The sequence below is a fragment of the Drosophila navojoa genome, chromosome 4 (assembly GCF_054131105.1).
Source record: "Drosophila navojoa isolate 15081-1374.11 chromosome 4, UAZ_NAV_1.0, whole genome shotgun sequence".
Lineage (NCBI taxonomy): Eukaryota > Metazoa > Arthropoda > Insecta > Diptera > Drosophilidae > Drosophila > Drosophila navojoa.
Window position 1 is genome coordinate 16,364,528 of NC_142892.1, and position 25,993 is coordinate 16,390,520.

General features: G+C 40.4%; 4 protein-coding genes across 10 annotated transcripts; 2 read left to right on the plus strand and 2 right to left on the minus strand.

The window, feature by feature from the left end:
- The first annotated feature begins 5,912 nt into the window (after window positions 1-5,912).
- On the plus strand, window positions 5,913-10,621 carry Rnf146 (Ring finger protein 146). Of its 2 annotated transcripts, XM_018100376.3 has the most exons (5): window positions 5,913-6,352; window positions 6,460-6,608; window positions 7,188-7,341; window positions 7,966-8,403; window positions 9,830-10,621. In XM_018100376.3, exons 1-5 carry the CDS (start codon window positions 5,935-5,937, stop codon window positions 9,916-9,918), a joined length of 1,248 nt encoding a protein of 415 aa, XP_017955865.3. In that variant the 5' UTR covers window positions 5,913-5,934; the 3' UTR covers window positions 9,919-10,621. The 2 variants fall into 2 exon arrangements, with proteins under 2 accessions (XP_017955865.3, XP_017955864.3); XM_018100375.3 differs by having other exon boundaries at window positions 7,966-10,621.
- A 1,716-nt stretch (window positions 10,622-12,337) lies between these two features.
- wnd (Mitogen-activated protein kinase kinase kinase 13 wallenda) lies at window positions 12,338-20,870 on the plus strand. Of its 5 annotated transcripts, none has more exons than XM_030385811.2 (8): window positions 12,338-12,545; window positions 13,660-13,881; window positions 16,566-17,057; window positions 17,123-17,314; window positions 17,377-18,030; window positions 18,092-18,251; window positions 18,311-19,251; window positions 19,329-20,870. In XM_030385811.2, exons 2-8 carry the CDS (start codon window positions 13,727-13,729, stop codon window positions 19,741-19,743), a joined length of 3,009 nt encoding a protein of 1,002 aa, XP_030241671.1. In that variant the 5' UTR covers window positions 12,338-12,545; window positions 13,660-13,726; the 3' UTR covers window positions 19,744-20,870. The 5 variants fall into 5 exon arrangements, with proteins under 5 accessions (XP_030241671.1, XP_089115145.1, XP_017955854.1 ...); XM_089259019.1 differs by lacking the exons at window positions 12,338-12,545; window positions 13,660-13,881 and adding exons at window positions 14,457-14,536; window positions 15,017-15,281; XM_018100365.3 differs by lacking the exons at window positions 12,338-12,545; window positions 13,660-13,881 and adding an exon at window positions 14,460-15,281.
- A 338-nt stretch (window positions 20,871-21,208) lies between these two features.
- On the minus strand, window positions 21,209-24,647 carry ms(3)76Cc (male sterile (3) 76Cc). 2 transcript variants are annotated; one of them, XM_030385812.2, is made up of 5 exons: window positions 24,264-24,647; window positions 22,989-24,198; window positions 22,216-22,890; window positions 21,916-22,149; window positions 21,526-21,823 (listed from the first exon to the last, which is right to left on the minus strand). In XM_030385812.2, exons 1-5 carry the CDS (start codon window positions 24,344-24,346, stop codon window positions 21,791-21,793), a joined length of 2,235 nt encoding a protein of 744 aa, XP_030241672.1. In that variant the 5' UTR covers window positions 24,347-24,647; the 3' UTR covers window positions 21,526-21,790. The 2 variants fall into 2 exon arrangements, with proteins under 2 accessions (XP_017955889.1, XP_030241672.1); XM_018100400.3 differs by having other exon boundaries at window positions 21,209-22,149.
- A 180-nt stretch (window positions 24,648-24,827) lies between these two features.
- Window positions 24,828-25,944, minus strand: asf1 (histone chaperone asf1). Its single transcript, XM_018100398.3, has one exon. It carries the CDS (start codon window positions 25,664-25,666, stop codon window positions 25,013-25,015), a length of 654 nt encoding a protein of 217 aa, XP_017955887.1. The 5' UTR covers window positions 25,667-25,944; the 3' UTR covers window positions 24,828-25,012.
- Between the last annotated feature and the right edge of the window lie 49 nt (window positions 25,945-25,993).

Here is a 25,993-nt window from a genome sequence, read left to right on the forward strand (position 1 = left end):
AGCTACAATTTGGGTTTGAATTGGCTGCTGACGAAGATCAAAAATCAAACACTATTCTAATAAAATCTATAACAGACGAAGATGGGAAGAAATACAGCATTCCACAAAATTACCAATCATGCAAAGTTCACCCTGAACTTATGAAGTTACCAGAATTCCGGAACGTTGCAAAATCATTGCAAAAACGGGGACAATTCAGGAATGTGTGGATGAAACTAAATGACGAGATTTTACAGCTATACAGAGATGGAAGTGGTAATATGGTAATCAATAACTATCTGCTACAAGATATTTCGGGCATGGAACAAAGCAAAGCAAACACCTCTGCAGATCAAATAGATACAACTTTATTGAAGCTTCTTGAAAAATTATGTGAAAGAGAAAGTGACTCTATGAAAGATATCAAAATGACTAAAAATAATAATAATAACAAGAGTCAAAATAAAAAAGAAAATAAGATTGAAAATGCATTTGCTAAAATTCAAGTAAATTTCAATGAAGGCATTAATGTAAATGATTTCAATATTAATATTAATCATTTAAATAGTGACCAAAGAAGTAAAATAAATTCCTTGTTAAATAATTATAAACATATTTTTGCCAAAGATAAGTATGATGTCGGCAAAGTAAGGAACTACGAAGCGTTTATAGACCTACAGGTGGAAAAATACTGTTACAAAAGACCTTACAGATGTTCGTTAGAAGATAAAGCTGAAATCGAAAAGCAAGTGGCTCAATTATTGAAACATAACCTAATTGAGGAATCCTATAGTCCATTTGCAGCACCAGTCACATTGGCTTATAAAAGAGATGAAGGGAAGAAGAGTAGACTATGTATTGATTTTAGAGATTTAAATAAACTGATAGTACCTCAATCACAACCATTCCCTTTAATTGAAGATTTAATGGTTAAGACAGTTGATTGTAAATTTTTCACAACACTGGACATAAACTCAGCCTTCTGGTCCATACCATTGAGAATTCAAGATAGGCCAAGGACTGGATTTGTGACACAAGAAGGTCATTATCAATGGACATGCCTCCCTTTTGGATTAAAAACATCTCCTGCAACATTTCAAAGAATTCTGGTGAATATAATTAGAAAGTACAACTTATCAAATTTTGTTGTAAACTATATAGATGATATTATGATATTCTCAAAGACGTTCGATGAACACCTAATTCACTTGAGACAACTGTTAGATGCTATAGTAAAGGAAGGATTCCGGTTAAAGTTAACAAAATGCAATTTTGCGGCAAGTTCAGTCAGATATTTGGGTCATTTTATCGCAGAGAATTTGGTGACTCCTCTAAAAGATAATTTAAAATCTATAATAGACTTTCCTTTACCACAAAATAAGAAAAATATACGACAGTTCTTAGGTAAAGTGAATTTTTATAGGAAATACATCCCTAACGTCTCAATTATGCTCGATCCCCTACACAACTTGCTCAGAAAAGATGTAAGGTTTGTCTGGTCAACTGATTGTGAAATAGCCTTTAGTAAAGTAAAACAATACTTGTGCTCAAAACCAATTCTGGCCATCTACAATCCAAAAGCTCAAACTTTTATATACACAGACGCAAGCATAAAAGGTATTGGAGCGATCTTAAAACAAACACAAAACGATGGTACCCAAAAAACTAATAGCTTATTTTTCAAAAAAATTGAATGATTCGCAAAAAAAGAAGAAGGCAATTTTTTTAGAATGCTTGGCAATTAAAGAATGCTTAAAATTCTGGCAACATTTGCTGATTGGAATCAAATTCATTGTTTACACAGACCACAAACCACTAGAGCACTTAAACATAAAAAACAGAACAGACGATGAGTTGGGTGATATGACACACTACCTTTCTCAATACAATTTCAAAATAATATATAATCCCGGAAAGGATAATAAGGAAGCTGACTGCCTTAGCAGAAATCCTGTCTACGAATGCGATGAAAATAATGATGATCAATTACAAACGGTAAATATTATAAGCATAAATGATATAAAAAATGATCAAAAACAAAACGCAGATTTAAAAGACAAGAAACATATTATTATCGAAAATTATATCTATTACAAGCAGAATGGAAATAATAAGAAAAAGATAATTCTGAGTGAAGAATATAGTAAAATACTTATAAAGAGAATACATAATGAGTTCTGCCACATTGGAGTAGGTCAAATAGAAGCGAAAATGAAACCGTTTTATACAGCACCACATTTATCAGACAATATAAAAATGATCTGCAAAATATGTGAAACTTGTATAAAAAACAAAACAAGACTAAACAAGAAGTTTGGATGTTTGTCATATTTAGGTCCTGCAGAGAGACCATTACAAATAATGTCTTTAGATACAATTGGAGGCTTTGGTGGACAACGATCGACAAAAAGATATTTACATTTATTAGTAGATCATTTTACTAGATTCGCATATATATCATGTTCGAAAACCCAACTCGCTTGCGACTTCGTAAAACTAATTGAAAAAGTACCGAAGCATCATAATTCGATTGAAATCTTGCTTGCAGATCAGTATCCGGCCATAAATTCAAATGAATTCAAAAGATACCTTAAGGAGAAAAATATAGAATTAATTCTAACCGCAGTAGATGCTCCCTTTTCTAACGGTCTGAACGAAAGATTAAACCAAACCTTGGTAAATAAGATAAGATGTATGCTCAATGATAATGGTGCAACAAAAAAGGCATGGTCGAAAATCGCAGAAGAATGCGTAAAAAAATATAATAGAACATTGCATACAGTAACAGGATTTTCTCCTATCTATCTGATGAACGGAGAGCTCACTGACTTACTACCTCCGGAACTAAAAAATATGAACAACTATTCAAGAAATTTGGAACAAGATCGGAATTTAGCACTGCTCAGATCAAAAAAATCCCATGAATATAATAAAACACTATTTGATAAAAATAGGAAAAAACATGATTTTCAAAAAGGCGATATGGTCTATATAACCAACGGCAATAAGCTAAACAGGAGAAAAATGGATGAAATAAGAATTGGTCCTTTTGAAATAGAAGAAAAAATCTCTGATTCGATTTGTAAAATAAACACGGGTCGTGGAAAAAAATCTATATCTCTTTACCATGTCACAAAGCTCATTCCGATGGCTGCTTAATTCATAAGTTCTAGGCTTAATTCATATTTCATAGAAATTAAGCGACTAGGGGGTGGAGATGTAAGCTTTGTGTACATTTACATTTCTCTAATCATATGTTTGTGAGTTTTACATGCATATGTGGGCCACATATCGATAAACACAAATAAATTATCGGGGAGATCAGCTGATAAATAAGAAGATGAAAAAGAGAGATTTGTGATACAAGTGAAGTTAATGAGCTTAATAATCAATTAATCAATATTAAACTACTTTAAAAATAATTAGATTAATCTTAAGTTAAAAAAAATAATTATAATAATTAATAATTGAAGTTCAATGGAATGCATAGGAGCATAAACATTTAATTGTTGATTCGCTTATTTTAGGTTAGTAACCATGTGCTATTATCTTTTCGTTGTAATAAAAGAACGCTTATTTTAGATGAATCAAATTGTGTCGTTGCTCCAAGGGAATACCAACGTATTATATAAATATAAACTAAATACATAGTATGCAAATAGAAATACCATAAATGAAAATAAAAAATATAGTAAAATATAAAGAAACAAATAAAATATATATATGAAAATCAAATAATTTAAATAGTAAAATAAAAAAGACGCAAATAATAAAAAACAAATACAAAATTCAATAAGAAAAAAACAAGCAATACAAAAACAAAAAATAAATAAATCAATTCAATATAAAATACTCTTAAAAATTAAACAAACAAAAAAAGTTATTTAGCCTATATTAAATGAAAATATAATTTATTCTGTTCCCATAAAAATATTTATATTATTTTATGTTTCTCATCAACCTAAAAGAAAATCAAAATATTAATAGCAAAGTGTGCAAATTCGTTATTGTTATTATTTTTTGGCTAAATGCGCGTAAATTTATTAGAGCTTAACTAGGAGCTTAAAAAAAGGAAACAACGTTTCATAATAAGCCCAAGGCTCACATGTGTGAACAGCCAATTTTCTTTGATTAAAGGGATTTGCAGCAGAACCAAGAAAAAAAAAAAAAAAAAAGGCAAGCGAAAAAAAAAGATAATAAAATGTGGTTGGGTGGTGCAAGTCAAATGATAAAATAAAGAGCAATGCAAAAGTAGCTTATTACAAGCAGCCGCAAAATGAGGGTGAAAAGTAGACAAAAGCCAGCAACAAGGACAAGAACAAGGACTTTTCCTGCTGCTGTTTTTTCGCCTTCTTTTTTTTCTGTGGGGTAAAAACATTTTGTGAGCTGTAATATTTTTATGCTTATGACTTGATGGCGCGGGCCCCTTTTAATAATCTTGAAGCTGGCCATAAACGTTATTATTTTCCTTCTTTTTTTTTTGTTGCAGTGATAATTACATTAAGATTGAGCTTAGTTATTTGAATGGTTTTACTTTCTTTTGCGCTTTGTGGCTAACCAGACGATTATTTGCTTTACTTGTTTGCTGGCTGCAAAATTCAATTGCCCGAATGGCTAGGCGAACAATTAAACCAAAGCAGAGCAGAGCAGAGGCAATGGGAATGACTCTTCAGTTGGTGAACTGTGGCGCATATTAAACAGTTTTCATACTCACTCACGAAGGTAAAATGAGTCTACTGGTTTTGTGTAAGGCCAGGAATATACTATAGTCTCAGAGGCAGGCACTTACCATACTTAGACTATTACAAAACTAATATACACATTGCGATTGGGGGCGTGGCAAGACGTAAAATGGAGCTGTCAGCTTTTCGGTACCATGGCTGAGTATTCTGCTGTCGGTAATGCCCGATTGTCATTTGGTTTTTGCATACGGAGAGCGAATCGGAGCACGTAATGGTTGACTTCTCCTTTTTTGCGAGCACATTTTTAAATGGCAGCAGCGAGTGAGGCACGTGCATTAAACAGCCCAAAGGCTCAAACAACAACAGCAGCAACATGTGTGGAGTAATTTACAAAACTCGTCGTTGGGAGTTCAGTTCGACGCGTTTGTCTGCCCGGGAGCCGCGCAATTAGGCAATTGACCGTATATCTCTCTATCTCTGTCACCCTGCCTCTCATTCTCTCGCTCTATGTAATTGACAAAAAATGACATGCAATTGTGGCAGAGCCGTGTTGGCCATGCGGCAAAAATAAACCAAAAATTGATTTTCATGTAATGAGTTCAAAAGGGCTGCGTACGAATGTGTCCTGGAGTGTCCTTTTTTCCTGCAGCATGCTGACTGCATATTAAAATGTGCGTGATGCCATGTGACGAGCGTTGAAGTTTCATTTTTTTATTGTACTTTATATTATTTTTATTTTGATTGTTACCGACTATAAGGGCTGTCAATTTTTATGAAGTTAAACTTTTTTCTGTTGTGTTGTGTTGTGTGTGGGGCTAGCCGATTGCGTAAAAAGGTGTCGCATGTAATGAAGCACATAATTTTAATTGGCTTTTGCTTGAATTTAATGGGCTGCAGTCGAATTGTGTAAAATTCAAGCTTAAAAATTTATGTACACTCGAATGAAATATAAAATATATCAAAAGTATTTGTCAATATTGTATTGCTAAACACTGAACTATACTTTATTAAATAATAACTATTATTAAATAATAACTATTTAAAAATCCACAACATTTACAACATTGCGATGGCCATTGAAGTACCGATAACAGTATATCAGTAAATCTGATATATCCTATTTGAAAATTCAAACTGATTAATCAACGAGTTTGTATTCAAAATATATTTATCGAAATAATCGATATATAACAGCTGTTTTTTGTTATTTCACGCTGTTAATAACATTACAGCAAATGTTAACCTAATTTTTGTAAGGTGCCCACAGTTGTGTATGTGTTTCGTGTCGAAGAAGAAGAACGAGAGCAACAAGAAAGAAACAAATTATACATTTCGTCGCGTTGTGCAAACGCCTGGTTCCAGTCTCTGTGTGTGCAAATCATTAAGCAATAAAATGTCGAAACGACTTGCAAGCAGCACTGACGACGGCGCCAGCAATAATACAGAACAGAGCGCAACTAATGCCAACCAAAACATCATAAATCTGGACGACAGCGACGACGACGACGACGATATGCAATTTGTGGGCATTGTGCATCCAGCAATGCCAACCATCGATCTCTGTGTCTCACCATCCACCTCGGCAGCAGCAGCAGCCGCTGCAGCTGTCTCAGCTACTGCAACTGCTGCTGTCGCTGCACCATCAACGCCTGCAGCAGCCGAAGCTCTCAAAACTGCCAACATAGAAACAGGTACAATAAGAAAAAATACCAAAAAAAATACGCAGACAAACAAAAACAATAACATTGCATGTTTGTGCATGTCTTTTCGTGTCGCAATGGATACTTTTTGCTTTCAGACGCTGCTGTTGCCGTTGCGTCGAATGCGACGCCTGGCGCTGACGCATCCAATCCCACCGCCACCCTGGAGTGCCCCATTTGCCTACAAACGTGCATTCATCCCGCCCGCCTGCCTTGCGGTCACATCTTCTGCTTCTTGTGCGTTAAGGTAGGTGTCGCACCAAAAACAACTTCCCCTTCCCGATTCTCCCTCCTCTGCTGCTTAGCCGGAAGCATTTACTCATTCATGTCGCGTACCATTTTGATATTTTGATATTTTTGGTCAACACGCCCGAAACGCGTGCGCCCAACGCTTCGCACGCACGCACGCACGAGGGAAGTTCAAGGCTGTGCCGCTGCCATTAACCCTTATGTGTGCCCGCTACTTACCAGCGCTTGCGCTAGCTTGGATAATTCAAATTCAATTCAATCACCTTCCGCAAAGCAATATCGAATTAATTTCAAGTCTGTCCTTAGCCCAACATGTCAACATTTAATGTTTGTAAAATACTATGTAAAATAACAAATAGTTTATATTTAATTCAAGGTAAATAACATGAATTAAATTCATGTGAAATACACATTGTAAATTTGATATATTTACATATGTATGTAGGTTAGATTTTATTTATACAATCATTTTCTAGGGCGCATACTAAACTATTTTATTATATACTAGACAATTTTTAATTGTTTTTATGTATAATTATATAAGATCAAAACTTATTAAACTTCCCTCTGCTTTCAGGGCGTTGCCTATAAGAATCGCCGTTGTGCCATGTGTCGTCGTGAGATTCCTGCCGAGTTTCTGGACCATCCGCAGCTGGTGAACGGCATTGATGACATCTGTGCCACACGCGCCACCGAGGATGGCTATCAGTGGTACTACGAGGGACGGAATGGTAAGTGGCTTCCTCCATTTTTGGTGGCGGTGTGTTTTAGTCCACAACCACAACATCCATGTCCATGAGCATAAACCGAACACAAACCCTAGGCGGCTGGTGGGCGTATGATGTACGCACCAACGAAGAGCTCGAGACGTCCTACCAATCCTTCCTCGCTTACAAAGCCAAAAAAGCAAAAGAAGGACAACCACTGAACCGGCAGGATTGCCTGCACTTTGAAGGCAACTGGAGAGAGCTGTTTGAGAACGTTGATTATGATGATTGCGAGGAAATCTCCTCGGACAGCAGCTCGGACGGTTGGCCCGAGGACCCAAGTCGCTGCCAGCAGCTCATCTGCGGCCAATTGTATATCATTGATCTGATTGATATGACGCAATCGTTGCGTTCGCAGCCGTCCAGAAAGCGAAACATAATACGACGCAAGAGATCGGAGCCGGCGCCAGGTGTTAAAGGCGTCGCCGGGTTGAAACACAATGCTACTTAATACCTAATCCCCACATCCTCATAATCCTGCATCCATCCTATTAACCTGTTATCAAATAACCCACACACAACATGTGATCCAGCCATGAGGCGAAAAAGCAATAGTGAAACCCCTTTAAACTACTTACTACTGTACAGGTTGGTGGCAATACGACGATCGCACCAGCCAGGATATTGAGGAGGCCTTCAAGAAGGGCGACAAGTCCTGCACCATACTCGTCGCCGGCTATGTCTACATAGTGGATCTGGAGCAGCTGGTGCAGCAGCGTCAGAACGAGCCGACGCGCTGTCGTCGCGTCAAACGCGATCTGGCCACCATACCCAAGAAGGGCGTGGCAGGACTACGCATCGAGGGCAATCAGGTCACCAGCGACACGGTGTTCAGTCGTCCGAGCAATCCGACGCCAACGGCTGCCGCCTCCGGCGGCCCGCCCACATTTATATCGACCATTGCCGCACGGGATGCGGCCATTCGCATTGCCAGCGACATCATTGGCTCCACGCTGGCGGCGGCGGATGAACTGACGCGCGGCCTGGCCGCCAGCAACATCAGCGACAGCGTCAACGACCTAAGCGGTGAGCAAATCTACTCCAATCCACACACAGCCAACACAGCAGGTGCAACAGGTGATGAGCAGCAGTCAGGTGCGGGTGTGGGTCTGGGCTTGGGTGTTGGTGCCTCGCGTTCGCTTGCCTCCTCGCACTCGAATTCCATACAGGATCTCATGCGCAGCGCCACAGAGGATCTGCTGGACACCACGCAACAGGTGATCGAGACCAATCAACATACCATAGATCTCTTCGAGCAGGCCTTGAACGACTTCCAGGCGCTCACGCTGCGCAACTTTGCCGATTCCAGTGACGAGGAGGACGACGATGACGATGATGATGAAGATGTTAATAATATCGAAAATGGAGGTACTGAGAGCAATGGAAGCGATGCAGCTGAGGCGATCGAGGCGAGCGAACCACACGATGAACACCATGGGCCATTGGGTTTCTAATTTCCGATTTCACAATTTCACAAAGCTGAAAATGCTTAAAGCTCGAAACGCGAACGATGTTCCTTTAGAAATGTCAACATTTCAGAATGTTAACTAGAGAAATGAGGCGCGTACCTGAGAATCTAAATCTATAAAACAAACAAAACCGAAAGTGATGCAACAGATGAGAGAGACAGCCTACAGGGTAACACACATACATACAAACATACACTTAGTGCATATACAAATTCCTTATCAATCTGAACCTGAGCAACTATTAACTATGTATATACCATACTATACTGAGCTAGATGTGATCTGGAAAGCAGTAATATCAAATGGTCCCTAAGGAGTATGAAGAGAAAAGCTCAAAGAGAACTACTTCTCATTTAACAAAAAAAAAAGTCAGAAATACGTTTCTGTTAGTAAAACCTAACATATTGGGCTTTGGAGAGATTTTCTTTCCTTGATAGTCGCCAAAGCTAAAACAAATTAAAATCTCATGGAGGAATTTCCCCTTCCTTCGCTACTATATACTATATATTCTTAACTATACCAAAATATTGAAAATATCCCATAAAACCGAGCCAATTAAGCAACCACCAAGAATGCGTAGTGTGAGATGGACAATACATATAAATTCGATTGGGTTTTCGATGGGATGCAATTCGGCTTACATCTAATCCCCGACGTGAGACACCCTGTACTCGTATTATATCATAAGCCGCCGTTAAGTGCGTTAAAGCAAACAATTTCTGTGAAAATTTTAATTATAATTATTATAAATATAAGTTATAAGTTATATATAGAGAGCATTTCGTTGGGTTAGCAATTGAGTTTCTCGACAGGTCAATAATCAATGGATAATTGTTATTTATTTCACTTAACCTTAACTTAAAATCAGTAGCTCAATTGTGCCTAATCGAAATGCATTTAATTATATATATGTATATATACATATGTGTATATTGCCTATATTAATATATGTGTATGTATATTTTGTGACTACTGTTTTATAGATTCGATTTGTACCCCGCCATCACATCTAACTGTGAAATGCCTATTCGTAGCTATACTTATGTCAACGTTATTCCTAAAGCTCTACTGAGTACATGCGCCAGAGCTCCCCAACCCCCATTCCGGTAATATATACAACAAATATCCAAAAACAGAATCCAATTGCATGTTAACTCATTTACCACATTTGCTGAAAAGCTTTCTGATCATCAATTTTCATTTCTATTGACTATAAAATAAAGATAAGATAAGCTTCATTATCAATGCCAAAATGTTGATCTCTTTCTCTCTCTCTCACTCTGTCTTTCATTTCCCTTCTGTCCTTTGTTCCTCTGGCTCTGTTAACTTTATACATTTAAGAAGCAAGACTATCCATTGAAATCTTCCTTAATGGTGACAGTTAGATCCTGTACTTATCGAAATCTTTCAATCATTTTTGGCTTCAACAGACTCGAAACAACAATCATTATAAAACCAAACTGTGCCAAGCGCAACGCTCTCTGTTAAGCCAATAAAAACTGTGCTAACAGCACACTGTTAATGTTATGTTATATTAACAGCATGTCACAACAGTTCAGTTTAGTTCGAACATTCGCAATTTAAATTGATATTGTAAACTGGTATAAAAATGCATGATGCTCCATGCTCCGAGGCATATTTTTAGATACTTACGTAGAGTTATACCTAGACGACGTTGAGAAAGCAGAATATTTTCGTGTGTAAGCCATGTTGATTTATTATATTTAAGACTACTTAATCTTTATTGTAATTAAGTTGCAAATAAACATTCTCAAGCAAAAGCAGGCGGAGGTGTTTGATTTTCTAAGAAATAATTATATAGATATGAAAAATAAATGAGTTATGAAAATTCTAATTTATATTATGAAATAGTTTTACTGTTGAAGAAATCTAATTTCAAATTTAATTAAAAGAATTATGGGAACGTCTGCTTAGATTAACAAATGGATAACATGAAGTAAGTATAGAAATATATTATTAATTTACTTTCAATAAGAATATATTTTTGACTCTGCCACTTCATTCATGTGCCTGCCTGATTCTCATAGCAACTACTATCTTAACTGAACAAATAGATAAAAGCAGTGTAAATATATCTTGACACAATATTTATCATTTACGCCATCAACAAGTTTTGATCATTATCAACAGGCAAGCCTCGCTTTGAAAAAGTATTTGTTACCTTTTCCTACCTGTACTCGACTTCAAATGAAATCCTTGTTTTTTATGGGTTTCTTTGTTTTGGCATCGGACCCTGTCCGTCTGCAAATGCTTGACTATTGAGTCATGCGCAATGGACCAAAAGAAAACGCACGCATGCAGCATATTAATTTACTGGATCTCCTGAGAATCTTGTTGTTGCTGTTAGGGAACAAACAGGCTTAAAAAGGGGGCAACGCAGCTCTAACAGTGTGACGCGCGAGAGGAAAAGAGATGCAGCAAGCGAAGCAGCGATCGTAGCTGTCACATAAATATATTTGAAATCTGGTTTTGGAGAGTTCTCTGGGAGTCGAGTTTGCCCGAATGAGTCATCGTTGTTTACATAGAAATTATGCTACCTGCTGCACTTGTTTACTTTTTTTTAGGTTTTCTACCTGTTCTGCAAATGTCATTTAATAGTTGAACGTCAACGCTTGTATAACAACTTATTGCCGCCTCTTATCAGCCAGACATACAAGTCGTATAAAAATGCAGCTGATTCTAATCTGTCAATGTGTAGGGGAAGTGCCATTAAAAACGTGATATTTAAATATAGCATAGATGACTATATGAACATTATTGAATTCGGAACTAGATTAGCTACTTTTTATTTCAATAAATTTTAATCCAAGCTGAATTATACTTAAAATTCTATAAAAAGAAATACAAATTTAGGAACTCGTAAAATATCAGCTAAGATTTTATTAAAAAGTAAATTATTTAATTTATACAGAAAAATATTATTTATTTTATTAATATATGATCTCTTAGTGCTAAATTGCCACTAAAAAATTATTTAAGTCTCGGCGAAGAATTCAATTTAAGCAACATTTGTTTAAATAAAATTTTCGCTTTGTTCTTCATCACTTTTTAGATTGAAAAAACATTAATATCAATTTATCCTATATGTCAAGTGCATTTTAATTTTGAATTACATGAAAAAAATTTATTTGTTTCAAGGATTAATAAAGCTAGCTTCTTGAAGTAACATGACATATACAAACTTTTGTAACGCCTATTAACAGAGCGTTAACAGTGCTACACGATCGCAACTTCGGAAACCTGAGCATAAAGCGACAAGCTCGGCTTGCAACTGTAGTGGTGGCTGACTTTGCCGACGCTCACTGCCCATGGCATGGCTCTCAATTTCTCAGTTGTGCGCTCTCTCTGACTCCCTCTCTCATATATACACATACACACTCGCAGTTAAGCACATGCGCAGTTCAACCTGCGCTCCAAACTGGTTTTGAGGGAGGAAATCGGCCCGCTCAAAACAGCTTGTCCGCTGTTGGTACATACCAATTTCTGCTTGCTCTCGGCCAGCCAGGCTGAGCGTGCGCCAGTTTTTTGTGTGTTAGTTGATTTGTATCTACCTTTGGTGCGGACGGTTGGTTGGTCGGAACGTTATCTAAAGCGCAACCAAAGGCCAACCAGTCTTTGTATTTGTAAAATTTTTACTTACATTTATTAATAAAAATTGTGACAAAATAACCAATAAATGTAAGCGAAGGCATATTATATCATATGCATAAGCAAAATATCATCAAGAATTGTGCAAAACTGCAGTGGAAAGTGCAAATAAAAATTTATTGATTTTCTTTTACCGAAGCAACGAATGAAGAAGAAGCAGTAGCAACAGCACAAAAGTATAAGCTGCGCTGTAAGGTTTCCAATTGACTGTGAGAGACCGTGCGTGTGTGTGTGTGTGTGTGCGTTTCGTTGCGTTCGTGTGTGTGGCAAAATTCGTTGTAGTTGCTTATTGTTGTTATGTTCTAGCCAAGTTAAAAGCACGGCACAAAAAATAAAATAAAAAAATCGTAACACCAAAAGGCAAAAAAGAAGTGGAAACACAAATATGTACATACATATTCATATGTATATTAATATATGTATGTTTGTACGCGCGCGCTCATGTGTGTGTATGTTTGTTCTTTTGTGCAATTTGCCATTTAAAGGCATACAAAAAAGCAGCGCTGCTTTTGAAAGGGAAATGAGCATAGCTGTTAAATAATTGTGCTGTTTTAATGCATTTTATATGTGCGTGCGTCTAATTCTGTGACAGGTGTTTGTGTGTTGTTGTGTGTAGTGCACTTGAAATTTGTTTGATAGGCTGACGCTGTGTCTTCTTATGTTTTATCACGCGCTTCCGCGGTAGCTTAAAGCTTTACTCTCGCCCTGTCGGCTCTCGGCCTTTCGCCTGCGCTCTCTCCCTCTCTCTGTCTTACGCTCGGCAAATGTTGACGTCTTGCGTGGGTCGGTCGTCGACGTCGTCGCCAACGTCTGTTGTAATTTTTTTTTTTCTTGCCGTTTTGCGCTTTTCGCTTTTTGATTTAACTGCTAAGCGTAACGTGGAGGGGGCTGACGCCAATGCTACTGAGCGTGCCCGAATCTTCCCCTCGCATTCAACAAATACACACACACATACATAGAGATGTACATACACAGTCATATATAATCGCGCATCCTGCGAGTGGGCGTTTGACGTCGACCAGTTAAATTATCGATTTCACGTTGGTTCATTGATAAATATGCTCTCCAATGCTATAATGTGTGTGTGTGTGTGTGTGTAATAATGTACTTAAGTTTTGAATTTGTGTTTCGTTATCCTTCACAGCATACCTAAACAAGCAGCATGTCGTAGGGCACTAAGAACTTTAATTTATAACAAAAACTAACGGACAATGCAGCCATTTAGCGACAGTATAAGCAGAAGTCGTGATGATTTGGCCACCAGGCAGCACCAGCACCAGAAACAACAACTGCACTACAGCAGGCGTAGGCATCATGGAAGCAGTCCAAATCTATCGCTGGATCAAACCGATAATTTGCGCAGAAGGTAAGTTATTGAGCATGCCAAATTACCCATTTGAAAATTACCAAAAATTGTTATTGGTCAAGGTCATGTTTGCAAGGAATACTTGCTAGAGATTCTTTAATTAATAATAATAATATACACATATATACCAGCAATCGCATATTCGCATTTTGATATAAATAAAACACGTGCGAATGTGTTGTGAAATTATAAACAAAAACGAATACTCAAAAGCCTTAACAGTCCGATTAGAAGCTTCCTTGTTACTTGCTCTACATATATATGCACACATAGATACATATGTACTCGTGTATGGATATATAAACGTACTCTGACTCCCAGCAACAGCAGCAGCAACTCGCTCACTTGCACACGCACACTTGTACGCTCACACACCTGCGTCGAAAACTGGTTTCAAAGCTCCGCCGCATGCTGCCCAATGCAAGCACTTCTCAAAGTTGGTCACTCTAACAACAACAACAACACTTGATAACAATGAACGTTGTAAGGCAGACAGCGAGAGAGAAAGAGAGCACTAAAGCTGTGCTGATAATGTGTGATGCGAGCGGCTCGTTTGGTGGCCATGCTCCAGCGCTCACGCTCGCAATTTAGTACGCGAAAATCAATCGTTTCAGCTGGTTGTCGCAGCAAGACAGCGAGCGTGTCAATCAAACTCGTGAGCCTGCCTTAACGTCTCTACACTTCGTGCCCGTGTGCCGCCGTGTATCTCTGTGTGTGCAGACAGCAATAACAATAGCTTTGCTTATCGCCAAATCAGTTGCTAACGTGTGCGTGTATGTGTGTGTGAAGCTCTGTCGCAGTTTTTGTACGTTATGTGCAAAAATTCATGAAATCCACTGTTACAAACGAAACGAAAGTGTTACGCAGCCAATTCTTGGTCTTGTAATTAACACTACAGCTGCAGCAGCTACAATAACAACAAAAATAACACCAACACCATTTAACACTTACCTTGACGTCATTTTTTTTTTCAGACGACAAAAACGTTAAATAAACGTATTTGTTGTTGTCGGTGTTCAGTGCTTTGGTTTTTGGTGGCTGGCTGTGCTTGGCACGAACCGAACGAACGAACGTTTTTAATCAAAACTTGTTGTTGTTGTTGCTATTGTTATTATTGTCACTCGGGTTTATACAGTGCGTAAAAATCGTCTGGCGGCGACCGCGAAAAAAGACCGAGTGTAAAAATTTGCATTAATGCAGCACCGCGATGTCAAATTAATGAATGAGTTTTGCGCACAACAACACTAGCAAAAGGCAAACAAAACTAATTGCAAAAACAAACAAAATTAACCGTGAAAATAAGCGCGAAAGAAGCAAAGAAAAAACATCACTATGGTTTACTACATACCAATTTTCGGACGTACCGATCCCCCGGACAAAATAATAACAAAGGAGAAAAGGTAAACAAAGGACAGATAAAAGGGATAACGATTAGCGATCGCATTTCCCGTATATTGTGTATGCATATATCGATAGATATTAGTGAGATCTGTTTGCCACAATTCTTGGTTTTTTTTTTTTTTTGCCAACACTACAAAAATTATGGGAGAACCATAAAGTTGACTCACGCCAGCAAACTACCGTTATTCGTTGCACTTGCTGTGCTCTGCAGAAAGAAAGTAATAAGTCCAAACTAGCCAGGTTTCCGCGTTCTATGAACTACGCGTCACCCGCTACATCAACAAGAAAAGGTCAAAACGTGCTGCTGCAGCGATTTATGAATGCGTTCGAAATTTCATAAGTAATTAAAAGGTTTTTGACATTAGTTTTGGTGCTAACGACGGCAGCGTCGCGGGTCGACATGGGAACGAAAGAACGCATTTCTCCCCCACAGGCGTCAGAGGTGCGAGCGGGATGTCTATACACACATACGCTGGAAACAAAATCTGCACAAGTACGGTAGATGATTTGCGTCTGTGTAAGTGTCCAATCTCTATGGGAGGGTGTATAGGTGTGAGCTCGAGTGTGAGACGAGCAACAGGTGATTTTGCGTGTTCGCGCACGTCGCTTCAGTTTGACAGCCCCATCAGAGTTTTTACCCTGTGTTGATTGTTATTGTTGTGATAAATGTTTTTCACCTGAATAAAAAATGCTGCGGCTGTGACTGCTAGCAATTTTATGCTTGCTCTTTCTCTTTCACTCACACTTTGTGAATGGTGTTTTTGTTTATCTTATCGGTTGCAAAAAAAACAAAAAAAAAAAAAAAAAAAAAACATTACACGCACAAGCTCGGCAGGAAACACATACATACATATGCATTGAAGTGTGTGCTGATAGATTTTGCTTGAACACAATTGCGGGGAGTTGGTAGAGGGGCGATCATTCTTCTGCACATATCTTTATCACTGTCATTAGAAGTATAAATATAAGAATACCTGAAATACTCACATTAACTTGCATGAACTTGATTTATTGTGATAAATTTGGTAGCTTTAATTGCGAATTGAAGCTTACTAAAATAAATAAGCGTTTATTTTTATCGATAAACGATGATTTCAGCGAATAAATTTCAATTGTGAATCCGTTTATGGTTGTAAAAATTAATAATAAAGAAATTAGTCAGGCTTTGAATTGGTTCCATCAAAAGAGTCGAAAATTATTAAGAAAATCCTTATCACAAGGAAACAGAAATTGTTTAAAAGGCGGCTTCTAACAATCATTCTCTTTTTTGTTCTCATTATTAGTGTGGTCTGCCTGCAGGATGATTTTGGACACCTAGGACTTGCCGCCACAGATCTTCCCTTCAAGTCTGCGGACATCGATTCAGCTGCGCCGCAGCATCACAACAACTATGCAGAGATTACGGACAGCAGTGCCGAGAACACGTGCCAGCAACGCTGGCCACCACATACGGGAGGTGGTGGATTGGCCAGCGCTTTCGGTCATCCGGATAAGCCGATTAGCTGGATGTACGGCTTGCTGGGTTGCATGAAGCCCGTTTTGTCTTTCATTGGCAAGGCGGGCGTCATCGAGGTGAAGAACCAGCGCAGCGAAAACTGGGAAATACCCTTTGAGTCCATTACGGATCTGGACTGGTTGGGCAGTGGTGCGCAGGGTGCCGTCTTCAGCGGCAAGCTGAACAATGAAATTGTGGCTGTCAAGAAGGTGAAAGAGCTGAAGGAGACAGACATCAAGCATTTGCGCAAGCTGGATCATGAGAACATCATCAAATTCAAGTGAGTATCAGTAAAAAATTATCCATTCATGGTTTAATTAACATACATATATTTTCCTTCCACAGAGGCGTTTCCACGCAGTCCCCTGTGTTTTGCATCATCATGGAGTATTGTCCGTATGGCCCGCTGCAGAACATATTGAAGGAGGAGCAGGTCATGTTGCCGTCCCGTTTGGTCTCTTGGTCCAAACAAATTGCGTTGGGCATGCAATATTTGCACTCACATAAGATCATACACAGAGATCTAAAGAGTCCCAAGTGAGTTGCAAGGAGGGAAGGAAGTCTCTTGAAAACCCTTTATGGCTCTTTAATCCTTTCAGCATACTGATTAGTACAAATGAAGTGGTGAAGATCAGCGACTTTGGCACCAGTCGCGAGTGGAATGAGATTAGCACGAAGATGAGCTTCGCGGGCACTGTTGCCTGGATGGCGCCCGAGGTTATTCGAAATGAGCCGTGCTCCGAGAAGGTCGATATTTGGTCGTACGGCGTTGTGCTCTGGGAAATGCTCACCTGTGAAATACCGTACAAGGATGTCGACTCATCGGCCATCATTTGGGGCGTGGGCAACAATTCGCTGAAGCTGCTGGTGCCCAGCACCTGTCCCGAGGGCTTCAAGCTGCTCGTCAAGCTCTGCTGGAAGAGCAAGCCGCGCAATCGCCCCTCCTTCCGGCAAATACTCAGTCATCTGGACATAGCCGGGCCGGAGCTGTTGCGTAAAAGTGAAAAGCAATATTTCGAGACGCAAAAGTCGTGGAAAGAGGAGGTGCGCTGCCATCTCAAGGAGATCACTCAGAACGGCACCAGCATACACAAGTATGAGCAGGATCTGATCAAGCGACGCACCGCCGAATGGCGACATGCGCAGGACATACGCATGGTATACGAGGACAAGCTGCAAAAGACAAATCAATTGTTCTTCGAGCTGAGCGAGTGCATGACACAACTGCAGGAGAAAGAGAAAGAGATTGCCGAGTAAGTACATGAGTTGCCCATCCAATGTGAATTTCCAATCAATAATCACTCGATTTTATAGGCGGGAACGTAAGCTGCCCGGCTCTGGCTATAAGCCCACGCGACGTTTGGGCAACACTCTCAGGAAAATGCAACATTATCGACGACGACTGAATGCGCCACCGGCACAGCCAATTCAACAGCAGCAATCCTCAACGCCTGATCCCGAGACCACGCCAGAGGTAAGTCTTTCTAAAGTATTGATTCGCCCCATTCCTAATTCGTCTCTTCCATTCCTCAGAGTCCCGTTAAATGTGTGCTCTATGCACAACTGGATGGCAATTGCCAGCCGAAATCCTACTGCGCTGTCGGCACCAGCACCCTTGTCGGCCCCAATATGTCCAACAAAAACAAGAAGACTTGGCGTCATCGACGCAATGGCTCGGGCTCTTTTGCCGCGCCGCCGAAATACAGTCCGACGCGCGATCGTCGCTATCAAAGCGAGCCGGAAAACCGCAAGGTTCAGCTGGTCGAGCGGCAAACCCAAACGGATGCCATGGATGTCAGCGAGACGGACATTAGTCCGTGCGTCGAGCAGCCAGCTGAAGTGCCCCAGCCGCCACCCAATCATCGCCAGCTGCCGCTGCAGATTCAACGCATCCAGCAGCTGGCCACGGCCATGGCGCAAGCCAAGGTGCTCGGCAGTAGCCTACCAGCAGCCACTGATAGCTCACCAGCGAATGCTGCCAGTCCATCCAATGGTAACTCGCTGAGCAACAGCGAGCTGACCTATCAGGATGCCTGCTCCAGTCCCGATCAGCTCATTGACGACGTGATGAATAGCAACGAGCGTCTGGACATTACTGACTGCTACAGCGACAATGAGAATCTGGAGCGTCTGGGCCGCAAAGTCAGCGAATTCATTAACGAGAACCGCCTGTCCATCCAGTCGAATTCCACAGAGAATGGCAACGGCGGCAGCGGTGGCAGCGTACACACGACAACGGCGCCGGAGCTGCGAGATGTGGGCGCAACCAGCAGTCCCTGTCTGAGTCGTTGCAGCAGCACACAGAGCAGAAGACAGGCAAAGCAACAGCAACAACAACAACAGTTGCCAGAGAATACAACAGCGGTCCACAGCAATGCTAATGATGAATCGTCTCAGGAGCCTCTGGGCGAGGACAGCTGGTCGGATGAGGAGGGTGAAGATACCGACTATAACTATGCGTTGCGCAGAAGAAGGTGAGTCTATTTGACTTTTCTTAAGCTTCATATTTAGCATACCTAACTCCCTCTCTGTCTCTCTCTATTCCTCATAGCATTGGACGCCTGCCCATTGGTCGTGGCATGCGGCCGAGACGTAGCTATAAGGCGCCGCTCTCACAAAAGATTGCCATACACAAGCGTAATGTGGTCATCGTATCCGATGAGGAAAACACCTCCGAGTACAGTCATTCGCCGTCGAGCCAACACTCGACGCTCGAAAGCAATACGGATATACCGGTCGATCTAAAGCTGAAAAAACAACAGAAACAGAACATCAACAATAGCTCCAGCGAGCCAGACTCAAGTGACTCCAGCGACGAGGACGAGGACGAGGAGGAGGAGGTCGAGGAGGGCGCTAAAAGGCCGAAGAAGGCGTCAACTCCAGCGCTACCAATGGGCGCCGTACGCAGCAGCGATATTATATCTATACCCACATTTGAGGCTGATGGCGCCGTGAATATGGTTTAACCTAGTTATGCATAGCCTAAGTGAGAAAAGCTCCTACAACAATTAACCGAAATCAACTATCTCTTTATATACTCAAAAAAACCTCAAAACTGTATGGTATTATATATGTCATATGTTATACATACATTCATACATACATACGTATATATATATATATTTATGTATCTTTATGTCCGATATCTGTGTGCATTGTGTCTTTAGTTAATATGATATGGAAAACTAGTTGATCCTTGAGCGTTGATCGCTTTCCTTTTGTAACATCAACCTCCAATATCCGTGTTCGCTTTTAAGGGTTAGGGGCAAATTTATCTATATGTTTTGGATTGAATTTCCTAAGTTCCACACTTTAAGATTTATGATTTCGTTTTATTCTGTAAGCTGCCTTTGTAATATATACCTAATTGCCGTAATTGTATATTTAGTTTAGCCATTAAGTAGTTCTCAATCTTAAGAGCTTAACCGCAACACGCTCCCAACTATAAAAAAAAGAAAAACGAAAAAAAAAATAAAAAATCACACCAAAACAGAAATAACCTTTATAGATTGGCCTCAGGCATTATATAGGAAAAAACAATATATATATATATATTTAACGCAAAATAGTCAGGGATATTTTTTATATAATGCAAAATTTGCAAAGAGATCGATGAGAATGTTTTTTAAAGAAGCGCATGATATAATTTTGTAGCTCGCATTGGAATCACTTCAAAAGGAATCATTTGAAGGAACTCTATACCGGTAATCCTAATTACTTTTTCGATATGCACAAAATTCAATGCTTCAGTGCCTTAAAGCAAATATTTGAGAGAAACGACAAAAAAAAAAAAAAAAACATAATATATAAACAATAATAATGTATGATGTGAAATATGTGCGCTTTACAGAAAGTAAACCAGATCTATTGAATCATTTGCTATAGAATCCACAAATTGTTCGCTCTAGTTAATTTGAAACCACTTAAAAAGCGCACATCACGCTGCAAGAAAAATACATGAAATATATACTTAAAAACAAAACGAATTACAAATTTAAAATATTTCTATATACACTCAACAATAATATATACACAACATATACATATATTTACACACTAGTTGGATGTTTAGTCGCATGCAAAAAAAGAAAAATTCTCTACATTATGTAAATGTACTCCATATTAAGTTTAAATTTAACGACTCATACGAATTAGTTTGTAATCTTAATTAAACAAAAACCGAAAAAAGTAAAAGAAACATTTTTTATTTGTGCTGGTCTGGCAGGGTATATAAATTAGTAGTCTCAGTCAAGGGTTTTAGGAAACTTACCTTCAGGCAGAAGTTTTCTGAAAGATTTTGCTATGATCAGAATTTTTTTTCTTATTTATTTTATTTTATTTTTTTATATTGGCTAAAATTTGTATAATTTTTTTTTGTCTACTGATAAGTAGCAGATACAGACATGGGTTTTCCAAAAGATTTTCTAATGCTTGTTCTTCAGAGGAATGTTAAAATTTTAATACTATTTACCATATGATATTGTGTTTACGAGAAATTTGGTCATTTTAAAAGCATCCAAAACATAATTAAAAGTAATTTTCATGCATCTAGTATATTAGGTGCCACGACATGGAAACGTTTCACATTTTGTAGTGGTCTGATCCATTTGGACGTGCAACGATTTCAGGGCTCGCGTTTCGCGTGAATCAATCATATAGCAGACCACCTCGGATTGGCTTTGAAAGGCCAAGAGGCCGGCGGTGCCATGGCTGAGATCCAAGTGCCGGAAGCGATCGATGTTGCAGGTGCAGCCATCGAATACATAAAACATGGTCGACTCTAACATCTGATTCGTTGCATGCTTGAAGACCACATAGTTGCCCCACGGCGTGATGGCCAGCACGCGATTTGTTACCTTGAAGGCGGAGTCCAGCAGACGGTTGAGGCTCTCAACGGTGCCGCTCTCGGAGCCAGCGACAGTCAAATTAAAAGGATATTTGGTATAGACAGGATACTGGATGGTTGCACTTTGGCCAGATACCTCGCTATTTGGCTTGGTGCTCTGGCTATTATCACTTTCCTTGCACTTTGACTCGTCGCACTGGCTGCAATCGGAGCGCTTGAGTTTGCTCAGTCTTAGGGGCAAATACTTGGCACACATTTTGGCATCGAGTTTCGAAAATTTGTCAGCCATTACCTGCTGCTCCTGCTCCTGCTCCTGCGATGCCCTGGACTTCACTTTTTTGGCCAGTGTCGATACCGTGTCAGCCTGAAAGCCTTTGCGCTTCATTCTCGGCGCCATTCGCCGGGCAACGGGCGCAACGAGTTGATCTAAGCCGCCTTCATTTCGTGGTGGCTTGGTGCTAGGTGGAACTTTAGGCGGTTTGAGGGATGCTGCAGCCGCTAATATTGCCATTTTAGGCTTTTTGGACTGTCAGGAGTTAAAGGATTAATGTTGTAATGTAAGCGAATGAAGTCCTTGGCTCGTTCCACTTACCATTTGTGTCTGAAAATTTGCTTTCGTATTTGCTACTCCCCCTCCCTTCTTATCGAAATTGGTTTTTTCATTGTCTATGTCTCGCCTGAATCCAGCTGGCTTTATAGTCTCCACCTCCACCTGTACTTTTTCCAAGCCAACCTCCTCCGCCGGCTCGATGGCACGTTCCGGCCCAGGGACGAGCTTCAGGTTCTCCAACTCGGTTGCATCCTCTGTGGTGCTGATCACATCCGGCTCGAAATCGCTAATCTCGGCCAGCTGGCGGGCGCACTTGCCCAACTGTTGGGGAAAGTCAATGGGCTCGTTGATTGGCTTTAACTCACAATACGCATCCTCGGCCTTCGGCTTCAGCGCATATCCATGCGGGCATTTCGCTATATTCTTGATGCGCACGACATGCAAATAGAACGGTGCATGGCGATTGGACTCCTTCAGCAGTTGATGGAAAACATTTAGCATGCCACACAAATCACGAAACATTCGCACCGTCGCCCACTTCTCCAATTTCATGGCATTTTTCGTCGCTTGCGGACTGACCACAATATGCCTGTAGGGATCTAGTAAATAGTAAAAGTTGTCCTTGCACCACATTGCGTAGATCTGGTTGCTGATCTGAAACAGGGCGTTGCCATAGTCTCTCAGGACTCTACGTATCTCATAGTCGAAAGCGTTGCCCTAGATTTTGGTGGTGAGAAATTTGGGATCAGAGAAACTCGAAGGAGGAAATGCGACAAAGGATCTTTGCATACAACAGAAGAAACGAGGAGACCCACCTGAGTTGATAGACCACAACGCCATCTTCCACGACCGATTTGCGGCAACAGCTTAATCTCCGCAACAAATTGTCCAAGGCGCAACTGTGTGGGAAACTTGCACAAGTTAATTGGCAAGCGATTCCTCACATTTGCGCACCAGCAACTGCGGCAGAGCTCAACACCATAGCAGATCAGTCGGTCGAAGGTGTACGTGTTCCACGATGCCGGATGATCGATCTGGGCGGCTATTATGCTGGCCACGCCCAGAATTACACTGCTACCATTGTGCAACGTCGCCTCCGGATTGAGAGAGAGATGCAGATTGCTCTTGAGAAAGGCATAGCTGTTGTTGATCACATGATATTCGAGGGCCCGTTGATTGGTATCCCGCAGAAAGGTGCGTCCATCTGGTGTCACCAGTCGCACCACAGCCAGCTCACGGATGTTGAATGCATTGTTTGGATCGTCGCCACTCAAATTGCTCGCCAAGTGGAAGACATTATCCAGGGTCTTTAGGCAAATCAACATCGCAACATGAGGTCGAGCATTGGCCAAGTCATCGGGCCGACGTCCCTTCACATCCATCATAAAATACAAATTGCGTCGCCGCCAAATCAGGAGACATCCCGCCTTGTGCTGGAGCAGGCAATAGTGAGCCTTTCGGAAGAAGGCGCGCAGCACTTCTCGTAGATGCTTCATAATGTGCGGAGGACGCAGATCGGCCGGCTTGCTGGAATCGCCCAAATAGCTGGGCCTCAGCTCCAGTGTGAAACTGTGTCCCTCCAGCTTGAAGCTGCGCTTGATGCGCTGCTCCACGCTGGTATAGATGGAGGACAGCGCCTTACGTAGACCATCTGTAACTTCCGTAGCCGAACTAGCCTGGAATAGCTCCTCGCCCTCAACTAGCAGCTTATCGATATTCTCGGCTTTCCACTCCTCTTCGGGCAGCACGTATATCAAAGCGAATGCCTTGAGGTATGTGGAATAATCCTGAGAAATGTCCAACTCATGCGACTCCTCCTCTGGGCAATCACGGGGTCGTGCGATTGGCGAATCGGAGCCGGTTAAAGCAACGGTCGTTGTCGTACCCACCGCATCGGCCGCAATATCGTTGCAATTCTTGATTCTCAGCATGGTATTGCTTTTCTTTTTCACTTCAAATCTATCGTAAGCGTGTTGATTACCGGACGGCTTAGCGGAATTTCGGACCAAATTTTTTTCACTACAGCTGAACATTATGAAATAAAACTATGAACTATTTCGAGATTTTTCAGACTACAATTTGTTGTATACCTGAAAGCAGTTCTACTTTTGCTTTTCGGTGAAAGTTTCTCATTACATCTGAGGCTATTTTTCCAATCTCTGAGAGATGTCATTTTTGCAATTATTCAAATTTTTAATCTTCTGTACGTTCTGGTTTCCTCTTTTGAATTTTGACTTGTCGAAATTTCAAAGATTGGTAAGTAGATTGCAATTAGGAAAATAATTAAATTTTGGATTTTTTTTTATGAATTTTTAGTCCTGCTTTTTTGAGTTTAAACACAAATTCAAACAATAAATTAAAATTTTAGATTTTTAAAATTTAGACTCGACTCGCCCAGACAATAATTTAAACTCCCGACTAAATTATTTGGCGGCTGACTTGCTCAAAAAATGTAGTTGTAGTAGTAATCCAACATAATCTAATCAATTCGTAAAGCTCAAACTTAACGGATGTTGATCGACTGCTCGATTAATTTACGATAGCAAGAATCTCGCCAATCGCTTTTGCACCAATTTAAATATGCGATTATCGCCTTTAAATTGATCGATTATTTATATCGAAAGCAATCACTAATTAAAATAAATGCATGCAGATTAAGAGATACTTTTAATTTATTTAACAGCGATAAGGTTTAAATTACAGTACTTAATTAATGGGACCAGAAGGTTGGCTGGGCGGGAGGGAGGTTACAAGTCTGCGCCACTGTGAGTGTATTTATATTTTTGAGTTTGTGTGTGTGTTGTGTACGCCTATGTATGTATGTGTGTTGGCTGCTACCTCAACATTCCATGGCAAGCGAATTTGAGTTCTCATTGAGCGCTTTAACACCATTTTCTACCGGCATGGCCAGACTGTTGTCATCCATGGCCGCTTCATGTTGCGCCGCCGATGTGGACGGCCCGTCGTCGTGCATCATGTGTGCCTCGTGTCCATTCTCATGCCCGTTGCCATTGCTGCTGCTGTGACCGTCATCCCAATTAATTTTGAAGCGTGTGACTCGCGGCTTGCTGGCCAAGATGTTGCGTGTGAGCTTATCGAAGAGCGGTTTCGGTGGTGGGTTTTCGCGCATCTCTTGATCGGCATAGTCGTTGTTCACATAATATCCGACACGCACGAATTCCTGCCCACGATATGAGCAGGTCAATAAAACAATTGTGACACCAACTGCATCTGGTTCGGGAATTTTGCTAACGTCTGGCGGATCGGCCTGGAAGACGAATATGTGACGACCCTCGGGCACCGGGCCAACGTATATAGTGTCCAGCACTTGATCATACTCCTCAGATTCTGCGGAGCCGACGTAAATCATTTTCCATTCGAGATCCTCTTTTAGTTCTTCAATGCATTCGAATGTCAGTTCGAACTGAAACGGGTTGAAAAAGCTGCTCGGGTTGTCGAGCACCACAACATTTGTGATGTGCACCTTAGCCATGCTGACTGTACGCGCACGGGCCTAAGACTTCTGTGGACAAAGATGAGACGACTAATCGGCGCGCTTTTTCTCCGTGTGCTGCTTAAATTGCACAAATTTAAATACAAATAGAACAATCACAAATTAAACTTTGCTTGGCGTAGGTTGATATATTCTAATCAACAAATTTAAATTTTTATAAATATTTTCTTGAATTTTCTCTGCGTTAAGGTACAAAAAATGCAGCAGATAAATTTAGTGAAAGACTAATGTTAGCAGCTGATAGAAGGCTTTCCCGCCAATTCCAGCTGTAAATGCACGTTCAGTCTGTTTGAAGGAACGCGTTAT